This window comes from Antechinus flavipes, chromosome 1 (assembly GCF_016432865.1).
Source record: "Antechinus flavipes isolate AdamAnt ecotype Samford, QLD, Australia chromosome 1, AdamAnt_v2, whole genome shotgun sequence".
In the NCBI taxonomy this organism is placed as follows: domain Eukaryota; kingdom Metazoa; phylum Chordata; class Mammalia; order Dasyuromorphia; family Dasyuridae; genus Antechinus; species Antechinus flavipes.
Window position 1 is genome coordinate 247,483,792 of NC_067398.1, and position 25,230 is coordinate 247,509,021.

At 38.7% G+C, this 25,230-nt stretch overlaps 1 protein-coding gene across 1 annotated transcript; it reads right to left on the bottom strand.

Moving 5' to 3' along the window:
• Nucleotides 1–223: 223 nt before the first annotated feature.
• LOC127545141 (60S ribosomal protein L30-like) lies at nucleotides 224–18,996 on the bottom strand. Its single transcript, XM_051972237.1, is given in 4 exon segments — nucleotides 224–1,613; nucleotides 1,615–1,684; nucleotides 18,133–18,295; nucleotides 18,952–18,996. Coding segments are annotated over 4 exon segments (558 nt in total). The 3' UTR covers nucleotides 224–1,333.
• Nucleotides 18,997–25,230: the final 6,234 nt, after the last annotated feature.

The window sequence follows — 25,230 nt, forward strand, 5'->3', positions numbered from 1 at the left end:
TTTGAACAGTATTTGTTTAAACTTTCATTTTATTGGTGTTTTTGTTGAATGTACAGAATTATTCATGGTTGATTTCAGAGCTCTCCTTGCGACAATTTCTTCCCCATGCGTAAGGTACAAATTATATGTCAGCTCAATTTACCATCAATAAGACAATGCAGTCCAGCATTAGCTCTGAGGAGCACTTGCTAAGCCTTTCCACATTTATTTTTCTGTTCAGGTGTTGGTGAGGAATCTCATTTGGCTGTAATAATGAATGGCACTTGGTTTTGAGAGCAGAACCTTCATTCCAGAAGCCTCTAGACTCTCTGAAGCACCCCAACACGATCAGTACCCCACCATGCTACAGGAGGAAAAATCAGACAAGTCCATGTTTTAAGAACTAGAAGAGATCATCTAGTCAATTGGTTCATTTTAAAGATGAAGAAACTGAGTCTCAGAGAAATTAAGATATTTTTCAAGGTCATACAAGTAGTAATCACCAGAGGTGAGATTTGAACCCCCAACTTCTTACTCTATAGTCTCTCAATTTCCATCGTAATCCCATACTGTAGCGATCAATGCCATCAGTCTATGGGACAAAGGGAAGAAATGGGTAACCTGCAAGGCCATAGTTGAAGTTAAGACTATTCTGGGGAAAATTTGGGTCCAGTTCTTGTTGCCCACATAGAATTCTGGTTTATCAGATTCTTTTTTCACCTTCCAGTCCCCTTCCCTTCTGTTTCAAGATCATAATGAAAAAAAAAAGTCCCAAACAAAACAACAAAAAACACTTTAGGAGGACTAGGATATGTGTAGTCAATAAGCATTTAATAAGCACCTATTGCATGCCAAACACTAGGTTCAGTGTTAGAATCAGTGACTCAAAATAGAAACATTTCCTTTTCTCAAATAGCTTACATTCTATTGTGAGATAATAATTAGGACCCAAAGAAACAAATATTCTATCTATGCAAAGGAAATCAAAGTAATTTCAGAGTGGCAAAGATATGGACTCAGTCTTTGGAAATGTTTAACAATGAACTGGGGTGAAGGTAAGCTTAATACACTTTAATGTTTATTCTCCATCATTTTCTAAAGTGATTTTTAAAATTTTAAAAAAATTTTCTCCGTCACTTTCTAAAAGGTTATTAGTTTTCAACATTTACTTTTACAATATTTTGATTTCCTTTTTTCCTTCCCTTCTTCCCTTCCTCCCTTTCTCTCTCCCTAAGATGTCAAGAAATCTGATTTAGATTTTATATCTACAATCACATTAAAAATATTTCTTTTACTTTCTTTTCTTTTTTTAAACTGGCTTTGGCCAGTTTATTAAAGAATATTTTTGCACAATTTACTTTTCACTGGTGTGTTTTGGCGTGTTTCTAATATCAGAATCACCTGAGTCAATGATAGCTAGCATACATACTCTGTAGTACTTCCCACATACTGTTTTCCATTCAATGTTGTTGCCACTGTAGTGATGTATGACAATTCTGGCCAATATAGCATAATATTCAATCTCTGATTTCCTGAGGACTGGGCAATTGTTGGCTAAGATGACCAATTTGGCTTTGCCTTGTCTGATCATTTTCAGGGTCTGTTTGTAGTCTAGCACGTATTTGATGCTTTTTAACCAGTTGAAGCCTCCAGTTAATGGACTCCAACAACATTTTTATCTTCTTTTTGGCCACAATCTTCCTGCCTGTGGTTTGGGAGGACCCTCATCCAGAGAGCTCTGCCGCCAACATGGCTGGGAAGTGAGAAAGAAAGAAACTCCCACAATAGCATATTAAACATATTTCCACATTGGTCATATTGTAAAGAAATACCATATCAAAAAGAGAAAAAGACATGAGAAAGAAAAGACAACAAAAAAGTGAAAATAATATGCTTTAATCTGCTTTCAGATTCCACAGTTCTTTTTCTGGATGTGGGTAGCATTTTCCATTATGAGTCTTTTATCATTGTCTTAGATCATTGTATTGCTGAGAAGAGCCAAGTCTCTAATAGTTGGTCATCTGCACAATGTTGTTGTTAATGTGTTTAATGATCTCCTGGTTCTGCTCACTTCACTCGGTATCAATTTGTGTAAGTCTTTCCAGGTTTTTCTGCAATTTCTCATCATTTCTTATAGGGACAACAGTATTGCATTATTTACATTCTTATGCCACAATTTGTTCATCCATTCCTCAAATGATGGGCATCCTCTCAATTTCCAATTATTTGTCAGCACAAAGAGAGCTGTCTTAAACATTTTTGTACATTTGAGTCCTTTTCCATTTTTTATGATCTCTTTGGGCTACAGACCTAGTAGTGGTATTGTTGGATCAAAGGATATGCACGATTTTATGGCCCTTGGGCATCATTCCAAATTGCTCTCCAGAAGGGTTGGATCAGCTCCACCAACAATGCATTAGTGTTCCATTTTTTCTAACATCCTCGCCAACATTTATCATTTTCCTTTTCTGTCATATTAGTCAATCTGTCCATCACTTTCTTAAGAGTATAAACAAAACAAGAAATCAAGTTCTAATCTGTGGTGTTTGACTCTCAAAATTTGACAATCATCTAGCTTTTTTGGCTAAGGAAGAATCATTCAACCTCTTTATATTTTAGTCAGTTCCTTAGATTTATCTGCTAAATCAGATAATTTGGGAGTAAGTCATAGATACTTGCATTTGATTTGTTGAAATTATAGATTCTTTACTATTTGCATCCATTAGGAATTACTGGTTATTTTGAAGACTAACTATTTCTGTCTTCTCTAGTTGGGGAATGCCAGATTTTCTGGAAAATGTGTATAAATGGTAAATTTAATAAATATTAAGTTTTTAAAAAAATAATTAAGTTTCCCTGTTAGCCCCTGTGTAGCACTAACAACTGGAAGAAGTGGAATATAAAAGCTGGCACGAGTTGAGCTTTGAAAAAAGTTAGAGGTACTTAGAAAAAGGAAGAAATTCTAGGAATTGGTAACAGTCTGGGCAAAGCTATTAGGGTAGAAATTATAGAATGCCATAGTCTGAAAGTCTCACATTCATGAATTCAAATCTGGTTTCAGAAAGCTGAGTGATCCTAGGCAAGTCACTTAAATCTATTAACTCAATTTCTTCATCTATAAAATGAGTTGGAGAAGGAAATGGCAAGCCACTCCAATATACAATCAAGAAAACCCCAAGGAGAGTCAGGAGGAGTAGATATAGTTATAATGACTAAACAACAAATATGAGGATGAGAACCAGAAATGCAGTTATTTTGAATTCTGGTATCTCCTTTCCCTAAGGGGCTTTAATAAACTCCTTCTAAATACAGCACCAACACAAAGTAATTCAATTGAACATTAAATAAACCTTACTATATGCAGAATACTTTGTAACCTGGAGAAAAGCATTCCCTGTTCCCCTATTTTGAGCTTGGATGAAAAGTCTCCATCCTGACTTTTTTTTAGCACACTCCCCTCTTTCTTTTTAGTCACAATCTTGTGAAACATAGGTAAACTGACCTTGTGATAGCAAGGAAATCCTTAAATAGGGGAAAATTCATATGTTAAAAATAGAAGCATCTTTTATAATCAGTTTCATACAGGTGGAGTCAGAAGAACCTGAGTTCAAATTCAATCTCAGACTTCCTACTAGCTGTGTGATCCTGGGCAAGTCATTTATCTCCAATTGCCTTAAAAAAACAACAACCAAACCACTTTACACTTCATACTTCTCAGATTGGCTAAGATGACAGGAAAAGATAATAATAAATGTTGGAGGGGATATGGGAAAACTGGGACACTGATGCATTGTTGGTGGAGTTGTGAACTGATCCAACCATTCTGGAGAGCAATTTGGAACTATCTATACTCAAAAAGTTACCAAACTGCATACCCTTTGATCCGGCAGTGTTACTAGTAGGCTTATATCCCAAAGAGATCCTGAAGGAGGGAAAGGGACCTGTATGTGCAAGAATGTTTGTGCCCGCTTTGTAGTGGCAAGGAACTGGAAATTAAGTGAATGCTCACCAGCTGAAGAATAGGTTATGGTATATGAATGTTATGGGATATTATTGTTCTATAAGAAAGGATCAGGAGGATGATTTCAGAAAGTCCTGGAAAGACTTACGTGAACTGATGCTGAGTGAAATGACCAGAACCAAAACAACATTATACATGGCAACAACAAGATTATGTGATGACCAACTGTGATGGACATGGCTCTTCTTAACAAGGTGGTGATTCAAGGCAATTCCAATAAACTTGTGATGGAAAATGCCATCCACATCCAAAGAGAGAACTGTGTGGAGACTGAATGTGGATCGAAGCATAATATTTTCACCTTTTTTGTTAGTTTGTTTTTTCTTTCTTATGGTTTTTCCCTTTTGGTCTGATTTTTCTTGCACAACATGACAAATATAGAAATATGTTTAAAAGGATTGCATAAAGATTATAAGGTGATCAATGCTGATGGATATGACTCTCATCAACAATGAAGTGATTCAGACTATTTCCAATGTCTTGTGACGAAGAAAGCCATCTGCACCCAGAGAGAGTACAATGGGAACTGAATGTGGATCACAATAGAGTATTTTCACTCTTTTTGTTGTTGTTTGCTAGCATTTTATTTTCTTTATCATTTTTTCCTTTTGGGTCTGATTTTTCTTGTGCAGCATGATATTGTGGAAGTATGTATAGAGGAATTGCACATATTTAACTTGTATTGGATCACTTGCTGATTGGGGGAAGGAGGAAGAGAGGAGGAAAAATTAGAATACAGGATTTTTGAAGGGGTGAATGTCAAAAATTATCCATGTAGAAGTTTTGAAAATAAAAAGCTATGATTAAAAAAATTTAAAAGGATTGCATATATGTAACCTATATTAGATTGCTTCCTGTGTTGAGCAGGGAGAAGGTAAGGGAGAGAGGGAGAAAAATTTAGAACACAAAATCTTACAAAAATGAATGTTGAAAGCTATCTTTACATGTATTTGGAAAATAAAATGCTTTTAAAAATTAAAAACAAAAAAAACAAAAAACCTCTAAAGCATTAAAAGTGGAATGGGATAACAGGGATTTTGGGAAGGAAGCACATGCAGGAGATCAGGAAAGAAGGTGATGGGAGGAAAAGAAGAAGACCGGAATAAAGAAAAGACATTTTTACTGATCTTTTTGAACAAGCCCCAAATCACAATTGCAAACTAAAGTATCACCTTAGAGGCAGCTAAGTGGAAGAAATGGAAAGAACACTGGCCCTGTGCAAGTCATTTATCTCCAATTGCTTTAAAAGAACAACAGCCAAACCACTTTACACTTCATACTTCTCAGATTGGCTCCTCCTCCTGATGGAGGACCTGAGTTCAAATGTGACCTCACACACTTAATACTTCCTATCTGTGTGACTCTAGGCAAGTCTCTTAACCCCAACTGCCTCTCAAAAAAAAAGAAAAAAGAAAGTAAAAAGGCACCAGAGAGCAATGGAAAGCTGAGCTCTCTAATAATTTATTGTAAGACTTAGACAAATTATTTCCTCTCCCTAAGACTTTACTTATCCCTCCATATGTTAGACCAGATATCATCAAAGGTCTTTTCCAGTTCAAACTGTATTCTAAGTAACACCCTTTGTTTTATTGTCTTTCTCAAGTATAGCATCTTATGTCATCTATGAAAGGCCATGTAGTGGAATTGGACTTGGAATCACCAAAACTTCAGTTCAAATTCTGCTTCTGACACTTACTTGTCAGTCAGTCTATCAACAAACATTTATTTAAAAAAAACCTACCAGCAGTATCCAAATGGTGTTCCAAAGAAGAAATAAAGCAAAGAATCCATACAGTGACAGTGAAAAATGAAAAATATTTACGAGACTCTTTCTAAGCCTTCAGGGTTTTTTTTTTATTTTTAATTTTTTTAAGGCTTCAGATTTTAAGTGTGGTTCTGATTTCTATGTCACTGAACAGTTTAAATTAATTGAAAGATCTTCTACTCTGATGAAATTTCCTGATTTTAAAAACACATGACAATAATAAGACAAAATGTTTTTGTTGTGTGTGTAAAGTATTTTTTAGAAAATTCTATACAAAAAGCAACAAATAATTAACTTGGAGTGTAGCTATAAGCACAGTGGATAAAGCAGAAAGACCTGAGTTCAGGTCCCACTTACTGTTCACTACCTATGTGACCCTGGACAAATCACTTAATCCCAATTGCTTCAACAAAAAGAAAAAAAAATTAACCTGGAAAAAATTACTAAATAGCATTGTTTTGCTTGATTGAATATGTTTAACCTATAACAAATTGCTTACTGTCTCAGAGAGTGAGGAGAAGAGAAAGGGAGACAGAAAATTTGGAACTCATTTTAGGAAAAGAATGTTAAAAACTGTCTTTATATATAACTAGGGAAAAAATAAAAGGAAAAAATAAACATTTACTAAGCATCCACTATATTACGGATCAGGTATTGTGTAGAGTGTTAAGAATATATTAAAAAAAAACAAAAACAAAGAAAGTTTCTGTCCTTGAGGATGTTACAATCTAATGGGAGAAGAAAGAATGTAAAGGAAGGCTAAAAATCAGGGTAACCAGGGGAGGGGATTGCTGTTCAGCTATCTGTCTGTGGTCCGACTCTGTGGCAGAAATTATGAAGTGATTTCCGTTGCCTTCTCCAGCTTATCTGACAAATAAAGAAACTGATGCAAGGAGGGTGAAGGGACATGATGACAAAATCCAAGAAGACTGCAGGGAGATAAGGGGGGGAAGAGTAAGTTTGCTCCTTAAAGGAAGATTCTGGGAAAAGCTTTCCATCTCCTCCCTATCCAATCAAAAGGAGGAATCTCAGGGAAGATGGTGCTGATGAGGTGGAGAGTTCCAGCATTGAAGGCATCCTTTAGGATGATGAGATTTAGTCCACATCACCCTGGGCCCCTCCCTTGAAACTCTATTTCTTCATTTGTGAAATAGGGATAATAATACTATTAGTAACTACCAAACAGGGCTGTGGTAAGGCTCAAATGAGATAATACACACATATAAAGCTCTTAGCAAACATTAAAAAGCAGTATATAAACGTCAGTTATTATTAAATTCCCAGGTCCCTCCCAGTTCTGACATTTTGTAATTCTAAGTTTCTGGCTGGGTGGGGAGGGGTGCAGGAAACTGTCCTTTATTTGTGAGTGTTCCTGAGTGTCATGGTGACTTCTGATGAAGTGCCAGGAAATCCTGGGGCCCCAAGTCCCCAGAGCAGACTAATATTATAACAGCTGGGATGAGCTAGGATGACACAAAGCACAGATGGAAATTATTTCAATTTTTATCCCAGCTTCCTGTGTACAGGCTGCATGGTATAGTAGCAGAAACAGTACTGATTTTGGAGTTAAAGGATCTGCGTTCAAATCTCACTTCTGATGCTTATTTCTCTCTCTTTAAAAGCTTTTTCTTTTCTTTTTTTTTCTAGCACATTTATTTATTTTTAATACACATTGCTTTATGAATCATGTTGGGAGAAAAAAATCATGAGAAAGATAAACAAAAAAGAAAAAAGAAGCAAACATAGCATGAGTTGATTTACATTCAGTCTCCTTTAGTTCTTTTTCTGGATGCAAATGGCATTTTCAGTCCATTGGCATTGCTTTGGATCACTGAACCTCTGAGAAGAACCAAGCCTTTCATAGTTGGTCAATATACATTGTTACTATTATTGTGTACAATGTATTCCTGGCTCTGCTTGTTTCCCTTAGCATCAGTTTGTGACAATCTTCCAGTCCTTCCTAAAATCAACTTGTTCACCATTTTTTATAGAACAAAAATATTCCATTATCTTCATATACCACAACTTGTTCAGCCATTCCCCAATAAGTTTTTTATTTTCAAAACTTATGCATGGATAATTTTCAACATTCACCCACATTTTTCCTCTTCCTTCCTCTTGATGGCAAGTAATCCAATATTCTTCCATATATATTTCCACAATTATCATGCCACACAAGAAAAATCAGAACAAAAAGGGGAAAAAACAAGAAAGAAAACTAAATACAAACAAACAACAACCAAAAGTGAAAATACTATGTTGTGATCCACATTCAGTCCTCATAGCCTTCCCTCAGGTTGCAGATGGCTCTCTCTATCACAAGTCTATTGGAATTGGCCTGAATTATCCTATTTTTTGAAAAAAGCCATGTCCATCTGATGCTTATTTCTCATATGAATTTGAGAAATCACAACTTTCTTAGCCCTCAATTTCTTCAAATGTACAATGAAGGGAAGGAGCGTTGAAGTCCTTTCTGCATCTATGGACCTAGCCCTCTATTCCTTTGTTGACCTTGGTGAGGTCACTGTTGCTGGGTGAGTGGTTGTAATATTCTTTTTTAAAATGTTCTTCCTACTTCTGACATTTTATGTCATCTGTGAAAGGTCATGTGAAAGGTTCAGTCATTTTTCAGTCATGTCTAACTCTTTGTGACCCCATTTGGGGTTTTCTTGGCTGAGACACTAGAGTGTTTTTGCCATTTCCTTCTCTAGTTCATTTTACAGATGAGGAAACTGAGGCAAACAATGGTAAGGGACTTTCCCAGGTCTGGCATTCTATCCACTGAACCACCTAGCTGCCCCCAAAGTCCATGTAGTATAGCAGATATAAAGTTGAACTTGGAGTCGACAAGATCTGAATTCAGATCTTACTGGCTGGCCATGACAAGTCAATCTGTCAATAAGCATTTATTAATCATATTTAGTTAATATCATAAAAACTGATGTATTAAACCTACCCACAGACCGTTTGGGTCTTCAATTAATAACTGAACCAGGACAAGGAATAGACGTACTCCCAAGGGGAGTTGTTGAATCTGGGCTCCTGATAGTCCCAGTATTTCCACTTGGGATTATGGTGACCAGTTCTCCAAGAATATTGCTGTGCATTCTTTGGGGAGACTTGCTAAGTGCTAAGTGCTAGAAATTATTATTTTTTAATTAATAGGACAGCAATCTAAACCTAAGAAGTCATCTTATTTAACAAGGGAAGAAACTGAGGCTTATACAGATGGCAAAAGATTATAGATCCTGTAAGGACCAGCCTGATAAGATAGGTAATCAAGAAGAGGATAGGGGACAGGGGAACTGCTGCCATATGGCAGACAGATAAACATATGGAATCTATGCTCATACTTAGCTCTCTATCATCACTCCTACAGGTCTCCGCCTCCTATTGTCTAGAATTCCTTGCCTTTCTCCCCTTTGCTTCTGGCAAACCCTTTAAAATCTCACCCTTCTAGATTCCACCAGCCCAAGCTTGAAGCTTCTTCTTCCAAATTTCCTGGGTTCTCCCTATTTTTTACCTGCTGCATCGAGAAGGCTTTAGAATAATATCTCAGTGAATTTACTGACAGTAAACTGCCTCACCTTCCCTGATTTTGCAAATAATCAAGATTTCTGGGAACAACCAAGGCAGACTTTCCTGACCTTTTTTTTTTTTTTTTTTTTTTTTTTTTTTTAAATTCTGTGAACGCCTTTGACAAAGTAGTGAAGTCTATACATATCTTCTGGGAATAACATTTAAATAATTGAAGGAAATGCTTTATTTCACTAAGTGATTGGTGAAAATAAAGATTAATGGTTTTTTTTTTTTTCCATCTGAGTTCACAGATACCTGAAATCTGAAGTGATAGCTAGGTAGTATGATAAAGTAATGGACGTGGACCTAGGTTCAATGAATCCAGCTTTAGACAGTAGTCAGGTACTGTCACACAGACAGCTAGAAGGCAAAGCGCTTAACTGCTATCTGCCTCAGTTTCCTTATCTATAAAAAAGAGGATAATAATAGCCCCTGGGCAGCTATAAAGCACTTTGCAAACCTCATAATAATGTATTTAAATGCTTTTCAGTTCAATTGTTTTTATCATGTCTGACTCAATGATCCCATTTGGAGTTTTCTTGGCAAAAATACTGAAATGGTTTGCATTTTCCTGATGAGGAAGCTGAGACAAACAGAAGGAAGTGACTTGTCCAGGGTCACACAGCTAGTAAGTGTCTCGGGTTTAATTAGAACTTAACATTTTCCTGACTGCAGATCCAGTGCTCTATTCACTGATCACCTAACTATCTGACAAACCTGATGTATTAAACTTACCCTTAAGTTAATAATCTCTGAACCAGGAAAAGGAGTATTGGAGAATGCTCTCTCAAAGGGGCTCCTGTTGAGTCTGAGCTCCTAGATAGTCCCAGCATTTTCACTTGGGGCTATAGTGACCAGTAGTCCAAGAATATTGCTGTGCATGATTTGGGGAGACTTGCCAGTTTCTTTGAACCCCAGTAAGAACTGTGAAGTGAGCATAAGGTAGAAACCTAACGGGGTTAGTGGTCACAGGGGGGCAGCATGGACTCAGAGGTTGGGGCTGCTGTTTATGGACTAAAATTAAAATGCTCTCCAGATTGCCCTCCCTTTTGGAGAAACATGTGTTATAACACTTAGCCCAGCACACAGTAGGTGCTAAAAAATCTTTCTGGATTTGAATATGAATTAGTTTTTGAGGGATCCGTGAAGGGCTGTACAGGAGGCATACCGGAATCAGCTAAAACCAGCTTGTGAAAGCCAATTGTTACATTTTCAGCATGAGCATTTACTAAGTGGAAACAAGTAAATGCTACAAATCAGTACTTGATTTATTGTTTTGACTTAAGAAAGTGATGGAGAAAATGTTAATAATGCAAATTAAAACATAAAACTGTGTCACGCATATATTTCCCCCAGACAACCAGTTGTTAAACATTGACCAGCACACTACTGCATGTATGTGTTTCTGTGACTCCCTATGTCTGTGCCTGAGGAAAAGGAAGGTTTGTTGTGACACCTTTTTTTTTTTTTTTTTTTAAGTTTTATTGATGCCCTTTGTTTTTTATACTAGTCATTTCCTGATACGGACCACTCCTGTTTAAAAGGAAAAATAATTTGGCTGAACCAATGGATCCAACAACTTTGCCTGATGGTCCATCTAGCATTGCACATCTTTACTGAGAAATGTTTCATCCTCTATTCCCTTGAACCAGTTTTGGTTATGGAGTGTTTTCTGAATTCAACCATTTTTAACTCTGTTTCATCATTATATTTGCCATTCATTTCTGTTATTATGTCTTTCATCCTCCTGGTTCTAATCACTGTCTTTTCCTTGGGAAAATCTTTCTGACTCATTCTCCTGCCTTAAATGTAACTCAGAGCCAGGGGTCACTCGTTGGATATGGCTTTGCAGAGATGGGGAGGTCTGATAGTTGACATATTAATAGAGGAAATAAAGCTTAACAAGGGGAGACAAGGCTGATGTAGCATAATACAAATGCAAATTCTTTATAAGGAAAGTAGACACAAAGAGCTGTAGACTTCAAGGAAGCATAGATTATTTCCTACTGGGGACTGGGGGTGAGGGGATATCAAGAAAGTCTTCAGACTGATCTATATAACAAACCCCCACTCTACAGTCATTCTTGAATCCTCAAGTCAACCTTTTGAGAGCTCTCAATGATTCTAATAAAGGAAAGATAATAATATCAGCAGGAGCTCCTGATTATCTGAGCAGATGTGCCCGAGCCAAGTGCCAAAAGGACTGACCTATAGAAGGAAAGAGGGGCACAGGAGAACATCCAAATCTTGGCCCTCTGCAAGTGAGAAATGTGCCAGATTCCGTAATATTTCCTGTCAATAATGAAAATGCTTCCATGGTGCCAGGAAGGGGCCACTCAGGTTCCTGCCCATCCCTCTAGTCCTTGGCTGCAGACTGATATGGTAACATTACAGACAGCCCTCCTGGGTTCCCCTAATGTCAACCAATAGGATTGGCAGTTGCCAAGAAAGTAACCAGTTAGGTATCTAGCCCCCAGCAGAAATGAAGGGGAAGAATTTGACCTCCTGGCAGTGCCAGCCGAGGAAAACTGACCTGAGAGAGGGGAGGGGAAGGAGGAGGATTAAGGGTTCTTGAAATCTCCTCTAAAGTAACATAGTGGACCAATCGGGCCTTGGCAGCCAACCCCCCTCCTCCTGCCTTCCTTTGCCCCCTCCATCTGTCCCTGCTTAAAAGGAAAACATCAAATGTCCAGGGTAATTCACAGGTACCTATCCAGCCCTCGGGGTTTTCATGAGGAAAGCACTCTGTAATTCTGTGAGTGCTGACTTATCATAACTAATGCTTACCTTGCAGCTGTTATGACTGTATCATAACTGCAGTTACTATAACTGATACCCACCCTGATCACCCTGAGATGGCAGATAACAGCCACAATGACAACAATAATAATTCCTTGCAGATGTGTAGCACTTCTATGTTGTTTAAAGCACTTTCCTATCTGCTATCTCATTGGATTCTCAGGATAACTCTCTAAGGGAGGCAGAGGGAGTTTCAAATTAACAGCACATTTATTAAAGGTTTATTATATGCAAGACCTCATGGTAGGGATACGAAGATGAAAAATAGCAGAATTGCCAGCGTTATAGCATCTCACTATTAGAAGCAGCTAAATAATGGGCAGGTGGTGCAGGCTGGGCCCCAGGGACTCAAATTCAAATACTACTTCAGATAATTATGAGCTGGGAAATCATTTAACCCCTGTCTGCCTCAGTTTCCTCAACTATAAAATGGGGATAATAATAGAAGCTACTTCCCAGGGTTGTTGGGAGGACCAATTAAGATAATATTTGTAAAGGGTTTAACACAATTGTCTGGCACATAGCAGATGCGTAATAAATGCTTATTTCTTTCCTTCCTACTAAGAAGACATAAATGCTAAGTGTAATTTTAAATTGTAAGGTAATCCTAGCAAAGAGAGATCTGGATAAAGAATTGGCAGCTTGGGCTGCAAGAAGTTTGTCTAGGGGAACACAGGAAGTAGTTTCATACTAACTGATGTCTACTTGGTATGAGTCATTACCATGAAACAGCAGTATTTTGATTTGATTTTTACAATTGATTTCCTATCAAAGAAGTTACCAAAGGTTTGGCCTCTTCTTAGAGATGTCTATGCTGTGCTTATTTTTCTTATGCAAACTTAATCTCCCTAATTTATCTTCTTTCATATTGAATAGGGTGGGTATGAGTAGGATTTTTTTGAAAGCCAAGGGGTAGGGAAATCAGAAAAGGTTGCAAATCAATTCTTGGTCTAGACTAGATGCTTTAAGAGGAAGAAAGGAAAAGTTTTTGTATTTACATGGTATTTATATGGTACCTTTTATGGGCCTTATGAAAGAAAGAGAAAGGAGAGAAATCATGGGAAAGATATTCATGAGGCAGGTAGGTGGTTTGATGGATTAACTCAGGAGCCAGGAGAAACTGAGTTCAAATTTGGCTCCAGATACTTACTATCTGGACAAGTCACTTAACCCTGATTGCCTCAAAAAAGAAAAAAGAAAAAAGAAAAAAAATTGTGTGACAGTAGAATTTACAGGTTGAATATGGAGAGTAAAGGAGAGGAAAGACTCAAAGGATGGTGTCATCCAACAGTAAGAGTTGAGTTGGATGGAAGGATAAGTTTTGAGGAAGGGTCATTTTGAGAAGTTCAATTCTAGGCATCTTATATTTGAGGTGCAAGTGGATTTGGGAGTCATCCCCAAAGAAGTAATCATTGAAGTTTTGGGAAAAAAAAATTTTAGTTTTAGGAGAGAATTCAGAAGGCAAAGAATTCAAAAGAAATGACTGATGGAGGTATTTATCCCCGGCTTAATATGAACCAAACAACATTAACAATGTAAAATAGATCATAAGATATCTATTCTGAAGAGTTTATAGATTATCCTAGTTCATCTTCCTTATTTGACAGATGAGTAAACTAAGGTCCAAATAAAACTAAAGCAGGTAGGTGGTTCTGGATGGTAAGAGTGCCCAGCCCAGAGTCAGAACCCTCATTTCTTCCTGAGACCAGGAATGGTCTCAGACACTTGCTGTGGGATTCTGGCCAAGTCATTTCATCCTGTCTGCCTCAGTTTCCTCATCTGTAAAATGAGCCGGAGAAGAATATGGCAAACCATTCCAGTATCTCTGCCAAGAAAACCCCAAATGGGGTGACTGAAAATGATTGAACAACAACAAAGTCAAAATATCCCCAAATCTGAAGGGATATATAATGTTTCACATCACAATTCCCTGATGATTGCAGAAAAGAGAGGGAGGTTCATTTCTTCTTCTCCTTTTTGGAAACAAGCTTGATCATTCTAATTACTCAGTGTTGATTTTTTTTCTTCAGTCATTTTGTGTATGTAGTTGTGGTTATTATTGTTGTTTATCCTTCTTGAAGAGAACTAAGATATCAGAGAGGGGATGCCAAATTGGATTTGAGTGAAGGGCTGTGCTTCTCTCTCCCAGATTTTATGTACGTAGAGAAAAAAGACCAAGCTCAGATGCTACCTTCTACATGAAGTCCTCCAAGATCACCTCAAGCCCCTGGAATCTCTGCCTTTTCTGAGTTCCTTCAGCCCTTACTGTTTTTTTAGTGCATTTAGAACCATGTTGTTTCTCAGTTTGTTGTTTTCTGTCCCTAACTTTTCATATGTCTAAGAGTCTCTTATATCCGACAGGAACTTCTTGTGGGTAGAAATCCTGACATGTTTCTTTGTACAAGAGAAGTACATATACACAATGCTAAAAATGTCTGTTGAGTGAATGAAAATCTTTTTTTTTTTTTAAGTATTTAATGTGTACTCTTAGCTTGTTGTCTTCTATTGCCTAAATTCTCATATGTCTAAGAGTCTCTTATATCCAATTAAAGCAGGAACTTCTTGAGGGCAAAAATCCTGACATTCTTCTTTGTACAAGAGAAGTACATACACTCAATGCTAAAAATGTCTATTAAATGAATGAGAAACCTTTTTTTGGAAGCATTTATCAGTTTAATTCCAACAGACGTGCTGGAGAGAACCATCCAGAGAGAAGACTATGGGAAATGAATACAAATTACAACATAGTATTTTCACCTTTTTTGTTGTGTTTTTGTTTGCTTATTTGTTTTTTCTTTCTCATTTTTTCCCTTTTTGATCTGATTTTTCTTGTGCAGCATGATAAATGTGAAAATATGTTAAGAAGAATTGCACATATTTAATCTATATTGGATTACTTGCTGCCTAGAAAACGGAGGAAGAAGGGGGGAGGAAGAAAAATTTGGAAGACAGGATTTTGCAAGGGCGAATGTTGAAAACTATCTTTACATGTATTTTGAAAAATAAAGCTATTATGTAAAAAATACAATTAAATTTTTAAAAGCACTTATGGTATGCTAAACACTGTGCTAAGTTATCCTTAGAGTTACAAAAAGAAAAATTGATACAGGCCCTGCTTGCAAGAAGCTCATACTCTAACTGTTTTGAGGCACCATAGATAAGAGTTCATTTGCAGGACAGCTAGCCAGGCCCAGGGGTCTTTAGAGTGATTGAGAAGGTCATAAGAATAGACTAAGCCCATAAACTCTGACCTTTGGCAGGCTATGTTTCAAGTCATCAATCTGCATTGATGTGTGTCCATCTGAATCTTAAAGGGGGTAGGTTAGATTCCTGTTTCTTCAAACCCTCCCTTCTTTCCCAGATGTCCTAGAGATACATGATTATTTTGTTGATGAGCATAAACCCTCAGGAAACAAATGCAGCTGAACAGGAGCTGTGAGAGTGGCTAAGTATCCATTCAGAGAAGAGAAATAAGGCCTTGCTGTCTGGGGAGGAAGTTATTCTGCTGTATATCAAAGGCAGTGAGCTTAGAGATTCTTCTATTCTCAGAGGCTCTTGGAAAAAAAGCTTGGATGGTCTTTGAATGAGGCTTGAAAGGAGGGCAGTGTTCTCTGCTGGAGAATATATGCATCCTGTCACTGGTCCTGGGCTCGGGCTTTATAGATCCCAGGCTTGCTGTCCCAAGGCAGTATGACCCAGGAAAGCAGCCTTGGGGGAGGAGACGAAGGGCCCCAAAAGACTCTGCTTTCAAACTATGAACAGTCAACTAACATTCTCCAAGAAAAAAACTGCCTCTCCCTAAGAGATTGGTTAGAAGAGTGGGCCTGGAGTCAGGAATCCCTGAATTCAAATTTGATTTTAGACATTTACAAGCTGTGTGACACTGGACAAGTCATTGAACCTGCCTGCTTCAGTTTCCTCATTTGTAAAATGGAGATCATACTACCACCTACCATGAAGTGTCATTTGTGAGAATCAAATAAAAATAAGATTGGTAAGGCACTTAGCACTGTGCCTAGCACATAGTAGATATTTAGTAAGTGTTTGCTAAATATTAATCAATTCATATTATTTTCACCCTTTTTTTTTCTGTTTTTCCTGCTGATTTTTCCCTTTTGTTCTGATTTTTCTCTCCCAACATGACTCACATGAAAATATGTAAAAAATGGATGTACATGCATAAACTAAAAGAAATAAAGAAAAAATTTTAATAGAAAGAAATGTGTTCTCTCCCTCCAATCTCCCTTATTGGACTGAAGTTCTGGCCTTAGTATGGAACATGTTGTGAGTTTTTCGTTTTCTTTTTTAAAAATGTAAATCTCCTCCTTCCCTCCCATTAACAAGCATTTATCTCTTTTCTCTTCTATTCCGTCCCTACCACTACTGAACAACAAAAGAAAAAGTAAAAGAATACTCTCATAACTGATATGCATAGTCGAGAGAAGCACATTTCCTCATTGGCTATGTCCAAAAACGTATGTTTCATTCTCCATCTTTAGTCCATCACCTTTTGATTGAGAGTTGGGTAGCAATTTCATCTTTGATCTTCAGAACTTGTAGACTTTATCCATTTCATTGATCAGAGTCATAAAGTCCTTAGTATTATTTAATATTATTTTACAAATTGTCCTTCTGGTTCTCTCACTTTGCTCTCTGTCAATTTATAGTTTTCTCATTGTCCTCTGAAACTATTGATTTTATTTGTTATATTATAATAATAGTTCATTATATTCCCACATTCTAATTAATTAATTAAATTAATTAAAAAACAGGGCACTTCTTTAGGTCTCTTTCCTACTGTTTTGAATTTTCCCAATAGGAAAGTCAGCTAAACCAAGACCTAGCCATTATGTTAATATTGTAAAGGCTGGGGAGTTGGATCTTCATGAGTAAACTCCCAATCTCAAGACTGGACATTCTCCACACATCAGGAGTGAGGGGTAGGAGTAGGTGGCAAATCCAAGGAGCAGTGCTGTGATTATCCCTGCACTTGGAAAGGATGGCAAGACCAGAAAGGAAGAAAAGGGTAGGCCTCTTGAATTCTTTTCAAGACTCTGTTGCTGTTTAACTCTTTTATTAAATTAAATTAAATTCATGCAGAAGGTGGGATTTTAGCCAAGATTTAAAAGGGAGCCAGGGAAGCCAGGAGGTAAAATCAACTAAACCTGAATTCCAGGCCTTTTTCTGACATATCCAACTCATATTCAAGCAATGTGACCATGAGTAAATTACTTAATCTTGCAGAGTATCAGAAATTTCTTTAAAACTATACATTGGAGAGAGTTTTAGACAGATTTAGTTAAAACCAAAGAGTTCAAGGCTGTGTGATGGGCATTGAAGAAATGAAGACAAAAATGAAATGGATACTGTCCTTAATTGGATCATTCATTCTTTTATTCATTCAATGAACATTCATTAAATACTCATGTTCAGTCTCTATGTAAGGTTGGGGATGCAAAATTCAGTTAATTAATTAATTACAATTTAATAGTCTCTATTGTCAAGGAGCTTAATTCTACTAGGGGAAAATAACTTGTAAACAGGTAAGTATAGGGATTAGACTTATGACTTCATCATTGTAGAGCCTCTGTCAGCACAAGTGATCCCATCTTCTCTGCAATTTGTAGGCAGAAAGAGATACTTAGAGCAGAGAAGTCAAAAATATTGGTGTAAGATGGGGTAGCTGAGTAACACAGCAAATAGAGCACTGGCCTAGGAGCCAGGAGGACCTGAGTTCAGATTCAACCTAAGATGTGATGTGGGCAAGTCACCTAACTTTGCCTCAAAACAAACAAACAAACAAAACCCCAAAAATGAAACAGATAGCCCATAACATTTTCTACTGCTGCTGGAACCATATGGAAAGCCAACTGGGAAAAATCTAACAAAACAAATAAAAACAAAATAAAACGTAGATAATGTTGTTATGTGATTTTCCCTCTGTGAGTGTGACATCCCTGACTTGGAACAAGAGGTTAAGTGTGTCAACCAGAGGCAGAGCCATTGGAAGCAGCATTCAAAGGTTGGTCTTCCTGGATCTGAATCAGGGTTCTCTCTTCTACTTTCCCTTGCTTCAGAAACATAAAGTAATCCCCAAAGCTTGCACTGGTGATGTTAGTGGTGAAGATGGTAATGGCAGACTTGGTAGTTTTCTAAAACTTAGAGGATAAAGTTCAAATTACTTAACCTGGCATTCGAAATCTTTCGAAGACCCTCCATTTTTCCAGTGTGTGGCTCCTAGGTAACATTATTCATATGGGTTCTCTTTGGTTTTGAGTGACTAACACTCCTCTCTTAAATTGTTAATTGATTTTCTGTCTCCAGATTGTGGTTACTTCTTCTATATTCTTCTATATTCGCTTCCAAGGTCAGGGTCCTGCTCTCTCTGGCTTCCCTGATTGACATCCTTCCCCTTTCAAACAGTAGCAGGTCCTTTCCACCCCTCCCACTCCTGCCCTTCCTAATAGCCAAGCCATTAAAAAGGGCATGTTAACAGGATATATACATACATGGTGATATATTACAGCACGGGCAGGCACTATATACTGCTTACATATATATACTCTGCTTTCCATTATCAACCATCTCATAAAGACTCTGTCTCTCTTTCTTCCCCACCTTTCCCCGCCTTTTCTTCCTCTTTCTTTCTTTCCCCTCTCTTTTCCCTCTCCCACTTTCTCTTTTTCTCTCTGTCTGCCCTTTCTCTTAGTATCCCTTTCTATCTTCTCTCTGACTCTGTACCTTTATCTCTATTTCTCTGTCTCTGTGTCTCTCTTTGTCTAATCTGTCTATTCATTAGTTTCCTTACCTTCTTATCCTCCAACATTTTCTTACGAGGGCACGAGTAGGACATTGTAATAGGCACAGTATAATAGAAAATTGCTAAGCTGAGATTCAAGAGACCCAAGTTCTAATCTCAGCTCAAGCAAATTCAATTGAATTCAACAGTTATTTATTAAGTGCATATTATGTGTGAGATAGAGAATGAAATAGATGGTTCCACTTCTAAGTTCTAAAATTCTGTGATCCTGAAAACTTTAAGCCTCAAATTTTGCTCATAAGGGAATGTGCCTAGTTTCCTGGATCCAGAGAGATTGGCTGTTATAGCTGGGAAGAGGAAAATGTAAACTGAGAACTTGGATTTTTCCCCATGTGACTTAGCATTGGTCCCTGGTTTAAAGTGGGTCACTAAACTATCATTTTGACAAGTATTTTGGATCAAAGTTGAGTTATGGCTAAAGAAGACACCCTGCTAGGCTAATTTCAGAAAAGCCTGCTAAGACTTACATAAACTGATGCTAAATGAAGTGAGCAGAATGAAGAGAACATTATATATAGTAACAATAAGATTATGGGATGATCAGCAATAATGGACTTGGCTATTTTCAACAATGAGGTGATTCAAAGCAATTCCAATAACTTGGGATGTAAAGAGACATCTGCATCCAGAGAGAGAACTAAAGAGATTGAATGTGAATCAAAGAATACTACTTTCACTTTTTTGTTATTGTTGGGTTTTTTGCTTAATTTTTTTCTCTCATGCTTTTTCCTCTTTTGATCTGATTTTTGTTGTGCAGCATGATGAATATGGAAATATGTTTAGAAGAACTACACATGGTTAACTCATATTGCTTGCTCTCCTGGGAGAAAAGATAGAGAAAAATTTGGAATACAATGTTTTGCAAAGACGAATGTTGAAAATTCTCTTTACATGTATTTGGAAAAAAAATACTCTTTAAAGACAAGTTAAAAAAAAGTTACCCTGCAAAACAAAGTAAGGACCCATGATGTCCTTTTCCAAAGATCTTTTCCCCCCTACCCGTGTCCCAAACCTGAGTGAAATATTAGGCAGTTGTTGCTCTTCAGTTGTTTCAGTCATGTCTGAGTCTTCATGACCCCATTTGGGGTTTTCTTGTCAAAGATACTGGAATGATTTGCCATTTCCTTATCTAGTCCATTTTACAGATGAGGAAACTGAGGCAAAATGAGTGAAGTGACTTTCCCAGAGTCACACATCAGTGTCTGAGATTGGATTTGAACTCAAGTAGATGAATCTTCCTGATTTCAAGCTCAGTGCTGTATCCAATGTAGCATATATTGAATTATCTAGTCATAATATATTGCCTCATATGATATATTAAGCTAGTTGGGCATAATACAGGTATTGTGCAGGTATTATGCTGGTCTGTAGATGGATGAAGGTCTATTCCTTACAAAATAGAGATCTGGGAGCACATCTAGTCCAACTTCCTAGTTTTACATACAAGGAAAATGAAGTCCAGAAAGAAGGATGTATTTGTACATAGGCAGTAAGTAACAGAGGCAGGATCTTGTAGCCAGGCCTTCAGACTCCATTATCAGTGGTGTCTTCCCACCATAGCAAAGTATCTCTCCTTTCCAATCCCAGCTGCCTGGTGGTGGAAGCAGAAGGGGGACCATGGACAGTGGCACAGTGACCAATTCAATTTAAGCTACAGAGACTTGGGATATGGAGAACCTCAGTCCCTTGCAGGAGGAAAAAAAAATACCTACCTGATGGGAAAACTAGATGGTGCAATGGATGGAGCACCACTCCTGGAGTTTGGGGAGAAAGAATACCTACCTGATGGGGCAACTAGATGGTGCAAGGGATGGAGCACCAGTCCTGGAGTTTAGGGGAGGAAAAATACCTACCTGATGGGGCAACTAGATGGTGCAAGGGATGGAGCACCGGTCCTGGAGTTTAGGGGAGGAAAAATACCTACCTGATGGGGCAACTAGATGGTGCAAGGGATGGAGCACCGGTCCTGGAGTTTAGGGGAGGAAAAATATCTACCTGACGGGGCAAGTAGATGGTGCAAGGAATGGAGCACCGGTCCTAGAGTTTAGGAGAAAAAAAATACCTACCTAATGGGGCAACTAGATGGTGCAAGGGATGGAGCACCGGTCCTAAAGTTTGGGGAGAAAAATACCTACCTGATGGAGCAACTAGATGGTGCAAGGGATGGAGCACCAATCCTAAAGTTTGGGGAGAAAAATACCTACCTGATGGGAAAACTAGATGGTGCAATGGATGGAGCACCAGGCCTGGAATTTAGGGGAGAAAAAATACCTACCTAATGGGCAACTAAATGGTGCAATGGATAGAGCATCAGTCCTGGAGTCAGAAAAACCTGAGTTCAAATGTAGTTTCAGAAATATAAACCTGAGCAAGTCACTTAACCCTAATTGCCTTGCTTCCTTAAAAATATATCTACCTGCGGAGCAACTCCCCTTTGTCATGAGTTCTTTTTCTGCTAGCCAGTTGCTTCTCCTCCTTTAAAGGACAATTCATCCTTTACCTTCCCAGAGCTGCATAGGGTGTAGCCAACAATCAGGGCCCCCTCTCCTAGCTCCCACACCCAGCACGATTGTTTTTAATGATACCCAGGCTATGGCAGTTCAGCCTAGAGTCTCTACCAGTACCAGGTCCCCTAAGCCTTGCCTTCAGTGACCTCATCTCTGAGCCTGAAAGTCCCCATGGATTACACACATCAAAGTCTGTTTATTTCTTTTAATTATTCCTTTTTAGAAGGACATGTTATTAAAAAGGTTAAAATTGTTAAAGCTCAAACAAGCTTCAGTTTTCTAGGCCAAATTCTCCATGCTTCTTTTCCAAGGGAGCTCCCTCTGGGATGGCATCTGAGCATTGGAATTTCTTCCAGACATCCACTCTTTTCTGGGGTGAAGAGGGAGAAGGAGAAGCAAGACCCACTGAAAAATGATGATGTCATTGTAATAAGTCTTTATGGTCCACTCCCTATCCCCCCCCCAGTCAGTGTCTCAATGTCCATTTTCCAGATACTGCTCTTGGTTCTATTTCTACCACGTTTTCAGCCGCTTTAAATATTAATTCATCACCAAAAAGGATATGAACAGTAATAGCAGACCTTTGAAACCAGGAAAACCTTCAGGATCTAAAAGAATGAATCGCTGATAGTGGAATTTTAAGAACATTGACACAGGTTGGTGGTGGAGCTATATTTGGGAAGTCGCTTTATTAAGATCCCTTTAATCACATTGCACGGGGAGCTGCCCACACTTGACACCCAGGACAGTGACATATGTATAGACAGCCTTGGTCTTGCTTTGAAACTTAGGTCTAGTTTCTCCAGCTCCCCTGTCCTGGGTTTCCTGCCAATCTGACCCATGTAATAGGATCTTTTTGGTCACAGCTGTTCCCCAGGCTCTGTGAAGTTGACTAGAAGGTGCTGGGCTTCTGTGAATGATGTAAGGATTGGGAGGCAGGATTGAAATCAAGCAAAAAAAAAATTATACCAAAGGAGAGATTCATTAACCTGTATCTAGTGACTTTGGGGAGAAGAGTTTCCAAACTGTGGAATCTCAGGGTGGAGGAAGAATGCAAAGGGAACCTTGCAAAAGGATGGTCCCTTTGTTTCCCTCCTGGGAGCTATTCCCTCCTCTAGTGGGTAATCTGAGTGACAGGGTGTGAAATAGCAACAGGGTAGTTTGCTAAGTCCCTGTTAGGCACGCTACAGATAGAGACACATGTATCCATCCATCTCAAGGGTGTGATTCAGAGCACCAGGAGACTGCCTGCCAGTCATGAACATCACAAGCTCCCAGGATTGGGAGAGATTTGAAAGGTCAAGATAGAACCACAGAATCTGCAACCTTGGGATTCTGTGATTTGGGCTTTAGGGACCATCTAGTACTTCTGGATCCATAAGAACTTGGGAGAATCCCTCCCCCACCCCCACCCCCGGTCCCTGTGAGTGTCCATTTCTAAAATAACAGGGTTGGACTTAAACACATCCACAAACCTTTCTAACTTTCTCTCTGTGGTCCTAGGCTATTTATCATCACAAATCCTTTCTACTGCAGTGGGTAGAGGACTGGGCTTGGAATCAAGAAGATTCATTTTCCCAAGTTCAAATCTCATCTTAGACACTTGTACCTGGGCCAGTCACCTAATGCTACTCACTTCAGTTCCTCATCTGTAAAATAAGTTGCAGGAGGAAATGCTAAGTACTCCAGTAAATTTGCCAAGAAAATCCTAAATGGATTCACAAAGAGTCAGACATGACTGAAATGACTGAACAATCTTTCCTACAGTATTGATCAACAAGCGTGCACTAGGACCCGACTGTGTCAGGCACTTGTGCTGGGAGCACAAAGGTAAAAATGAAATAGTCTCTGCCCTTAAGACATCCCCAACAAATAGACAGCCACCTAAGTAAGGTCTTTCCCCCTACTTTCTTCCTTTATCTCCTTATCCTCTCAGACACTTACCCTTCTAGGCTAGCCCTCTTTCTCCTGGTAAGACCAATACCATGCTGAAACTTTCCAATTTCATTCAAGAAGCATCTGTTCCATGCCAGTGTTTTCTTTGTTTGTTTATTTGTTTGGGGGAAGACAATCGGAATTAAGTGATTGCCCAGGGTCACACAGGGAGTAACTGAGGTAAAATTGGAACTCAGACCGACTCTAAGGTCAGTGCTCTATCCACTGTGCCATCTAGCTGCCCCTCCATACCAATTATAAAAGACAATGTGGATAACCAGTTAGCATTGAGGATTCCTCCAAGAAAGGAGGTCTCGGGTTCAATTCCTGACTTTGACACATAAAAGCTGTGCAACCCTGGGTTTTTCCCTTCATTTCCAGCACTCTCTCAACTCTCTCAGCCTATAAGTTGACAAGATGGTGTTGATGTATATTGACAGAGGGAGTTTCCTTAGTTGAGACCCATGAACCCCTTTGTTGTAAATTCTTCCTTTCTCTGTAGGGAAATTCTGCCTGAATCCATGTCCTAATTCCTTTCTGTTACTGCTTCTTTCATTCTCTATCCACTTGCTGCAGAGACAGAGAACAGCAGGTTATCATCCTACAGACCCAGTGTAAATGCTTCTTAAGGGCCTTTGATCATTGGACAAAAAAATGTAGATATTCTGTGGGAAATATAGAAAGGAGCATTGTTGCAAGATTCCCCAAGTGGGGTGAGAAGATGCAGAGACCACAGTGAATGGTATAAGAATCAACTTCAGTTGGGGATGGGGTGGGAAAGTTGCCCTGGATGTAGGGGCTTCTTCAATAGTCAACAAGTATTTATTGTGTTTACTTTGATGCTTCTAATCACTGGGAATACAGATACAAACAGCCCCACCTTCAAGGAGTTTAAATTCTGATGGGGAACCCAAAGCCTAAGGTGTGGGGTGAGCAAAGTGTTATTTTGGTGGAAAACAAAAGAGATGGTTGATCTAAACGCCTTCCTTAAATGGTTCTAGGAGAAGCCATCTACTCTCTAATTGGAGGAGGAGCCTCTGAATTGGGAGTTCCAAAGCTGAAGGATCTTCCAGGGGTGTGATAGGGTGCCAGATGGAAGAGATTTCTGGGACTTGATGAAAAAGTTTCAAGAGAAAAAAGACCTGTGTTTTATGGGAAGGGAAGGGGGAGAAAATATTAAAGAAGAAATTAAATTAAGAAAATATGAATAGATTTGTTGTTGTTTCTAAAAATGAACTTGTGATTTCCTTGATATAGGAAACTCTCCATGGTTGGTACCTTTATTCCAGGTCTTCCATGAGTTCCCTAACTCACTAAGAGAAAGGGTGTGTGGGGCTCAGGGATGACTAGAGCCTCTGGTATGAGAGCTTGCCAAGCCCTTTTCAGGGTTGCTTATTGGTGTCCACCGGGCACCCACCTCCCACCTGTGGCTCCTGGGAGGACGTGCAACAGCCAGGAGAGCCATTCAATCGATGGGCTAAACCAGGTTGAGGAGAACCAACAGACCTCAAACCTGTTGGTGACTTAGGGGGGTGTCTACCCCCAACATGTGAAGACTTTTCTCTGTGGAATGGGCAGATGAGAACAGTTGCCATGAAACAGCTGAAGCAGCGGGCCATCACCTTTCATCTGGACATTGTCCTGACACTGGACTTTGATGACTCAGGAAGAGAGATGAGGACTTTGTGCAACTCTGCCTTAATTAAATCCAATTCATACTCATGTCAAGTCATCATACCATGATGTCACTGGGTGCCTCTGAAAGATGAACACTTAGAGAAATGACTTGCCTAATCAGAGGCAGGACACGGACCTGAGTCCATCC